Below are 2,820 nucleotides of genomic sequence, written 5' to 3'. Positions count from 1 at the left end.
AGTTACATTAAGGGTACTGTTTTTTCTGTAGTCTGTGCTTTCAGGTTACTGCAGTGGACGGAAGGCAGGTTTCGTGGTAGTTTGTTGTAAGGATTGTACAGGAGACTGAAACTCCTAGAGCATTGCACTGAGATTTCAGTATGGAAGCGATGAACTTCATAAAGTCCCTTCAGTCACCTCAGCTTAAAGACTGCACCAACATCATGTTTGTGCTCCCCTCAGGATTTAACTGATCTGACACTGATCTGGCTCCAGGCAGGGACATGGGCAGGCGGCAAGAGGGAGCTGCTGCCAGAAATGCTGTGCGAGGGAGAGCTCAGGCACCTCCCTGCCATCCCCTGCAGGGCAGGCGCCTTCCCTGGGACACCCCCTGCTCTCCTCTGCCACCAGCACAGCCTCTGCCCTCAAGCCCCCGCTGTCCCCAGCAGGAGCTGCCTCCTCTGCAGGCAGAGCTGCAGCACAGGAGGGTGTGCTGAGTGTCCGTCTGTCCCTCCCTGGCCTTGCCTCCCCTGGCAGCAGCACGCTGCCATTCCTGCTGGCTTCTCCACCTGGCCGTGCTGCTGCTGCTCTTGTTCCCAGGCTGCCTGGGGATGGGGGTTTCACCTGCCCATGGAGTGAGCCCTCGGGGTGCTTGGGGGAAGGGGAGTACGGGGACAGGGTGAGGGGTCTGGAGATGGGCACTTGGAGCCTGGCTTCTTCTGCACTCAGAAGTACCCAGGTTCTTCTCAGGACAACCACTGACGGTAATTATCCTGCAACTCAAAGAGATGCCAGCGCAGCTCAGACCAGCACTGATGGACAGACTGGCTGTCGTCTCTATGGGATGCTCTGCACTAAAGGGACAGTTTCTTTGCCTCTGAGGATCCACAAGGTTTTACTTGGAGTGCAGCAGAACGCCCAGGATTTATGCCTTAGAATCACTCCTCAGGTGTGGTGGGGCAGCTAGAACCAAAAATACAAAACAAACAATTAAATAATATAAATAATATAAATAATTAAATAAGTAAATAAATCTCCACACCTCTGCTCTGCAGTTGGGTGAACTAGGAACAAAACTGGGGAAATCTCTTTGATATCAGCAGTAAAAGGAATCTGAGACTACCCCATGTTCCTACCATGTTATTGCCATGTTCCTACCATGCTACTACCTCTGGCTGTAGTGCAGGCCTGATTCTTCCATTGCCCACAGATGAGTCCCCTGCTCCCAGAGACACTCAGGCAGAATCAGTGAAGGAGACCTTCAAAATATTTGCCTGGAAATGGGCAATTTTTGGTGATTTTAGGTGAGAAAATGCAAAGAGTTTTCCTCTGATATGCCTGTGGTACATTATCACTGCCTTTCTGATCCTTGTACAGGAACTCATGACCAGAATTAGCAGATGTCCAACAGCAGCTCCATCACCGAGTTCCTCCTGCTGACACTTGCAGACACGCGGGAGCTGCAGCTCCTGCACTTCGGGCTCTTCCTGGGCATCTACCTGGCTGCCCTCCTGGGCAACGGCCTCATCCTCACTGCCGTCGCCTGCGACCACCGCCTCCACACCCCCATGTACTTCTTCCTCCTCAACCTCGCCCTCCTTGACCTGGGATCCATCTCCACCACTCTGCCCAAAGCCATGGCCAATGCCCTCTGGGACACCAGGGCCATCTCCTATCAGGGATGTGCTGCCCAAGTCCTCTTTTTACTCTTCTTCATTGGAGCAGAGTATTCCCTTCTCACTGTCATGTCCTACGACCGCTACATTGCCATCTGCAAGCCCCTGCACTACGGGAGCCTCGTGGGCAGCACAGCTTGTGCCCAGATGGCAGCAGCTGCCTGGGGCAGTGGCTTTCTCAATGCTGTCCTGCACACGGCCACTACATTTTCCCTGCCCCTCTGCCAAGGCAATGCTGTGGACCAGTTCTTCTGTGAAGTCCCCCAGATTCTCAAGCTCTCCTGCTCAGCTGTCCACCTCAGGGAAGGTCGGCTTCTCATGTTTACTGCCTGTTTAACCACTGGATGTTTTGTCTTCATTGTGCTGTCCTATGTGCAGATCTCCAGGGCTGTGCTCAGGATGCCCTCTGAGCAGGGCCGGCACAGAGCCTTTTCCACGTGCCTCCCTCACCTGGCCGTGGTCTCCCTCTTTGTCAGCACCATCATGTTTGCCCACTTGAAACCCCCCTCCATATCTTCCTCATCCCTGGACCTGGTGTTGTCATTTCTCTACTCAGTGGTGCCTCCAGCAGTGAACCCCCTCATCTACAGCATGAGGAACCAGGAGCTCAAGGATGTCTTGTGGAAACTGATGCCTTGATGTGTTTCAAAATCAAGAAATTGCCCTTCTTCTTCTGCTTGATGTGGTTATTTTACTCAGGTGAGCAGCTGAGCTCCACCACAACTGCTATCTCACTCTCCACTCCCCCTCCTCCAAGGTAAACGGGAAGAAAATATGATCAAAGGGGCTCAAGTGTTGAGATAAGAACTAGGAGATTAGTCTACAACTATCATCATGGGAAAAACAGATTCAGCATAGGGAAATTAGTAAAATTTATTGTCTATTACTAACAAGCTATAGAACTGAGAATCAAAGAAAACAAAATAAAAACACCTTTCCCTATCCACCCTCTTCCACCTCCTTTACTCGAGCGTTGCAGGGGAATGGGGGGATGGGGGTTGCGGTAGGTCTGTCACACTTCAACTCCGCTGCTCCTTCACGGTCACACTCTGCCCCTGCTCCATTTGGGGTCCCTCCCACGGGATGCCGTCCTTCCCAAACTGAGCCTGTAGGGGCTGCCCACAGGCAGCAGCTCTTCAGGAACTGCTCCCACATGGCTCCGTAC

At 52.6% G+C, this 2,820-nt stretch overlaps 1 protein-coding gene across 1 annotated transcript; it reads left to right on the top strand.

The window, feature by feature from the left end:
• The first annotated feature begins 1,379 nt into the window (after window positions 1-1,379).
• On the top strand, window positions 1,380-2,294 carry LOC136787758 (olfactory receptor 14C36-like). Its single transcript, XM_066985075.1, has one exon. It carries the CDS (start codon window positions 1,380-1,382, stop codon window positions 2,292-2,294), a length of 915 nt encoding a protein of 304 aa, XP_066841176.1.
• Window positions 2,295-2,820: the final 526 nt, after the last annotated feature.

The sequence above is a fragment of the Anser cygnoides genome, chromosome 30 (assembly GCF_040182565.1).
Source record: "Anser cygnoides isolate HZ-2024a breed goose chromosome 30, Taihu_goose_T2T_genome, whole genome shotgun sequence".
Classification (NCBI taxonomy): Eukaryota; Metazoa; Chordata; class Aves; order Anseriformes; family Anatidae; genus Anser; species Anser cygnoides.
The sequence above is the reverse complement of the archived record's forward strand: the minus strand, read 5'-3'. Positions and strand labels throughout refer to the sequence as shown.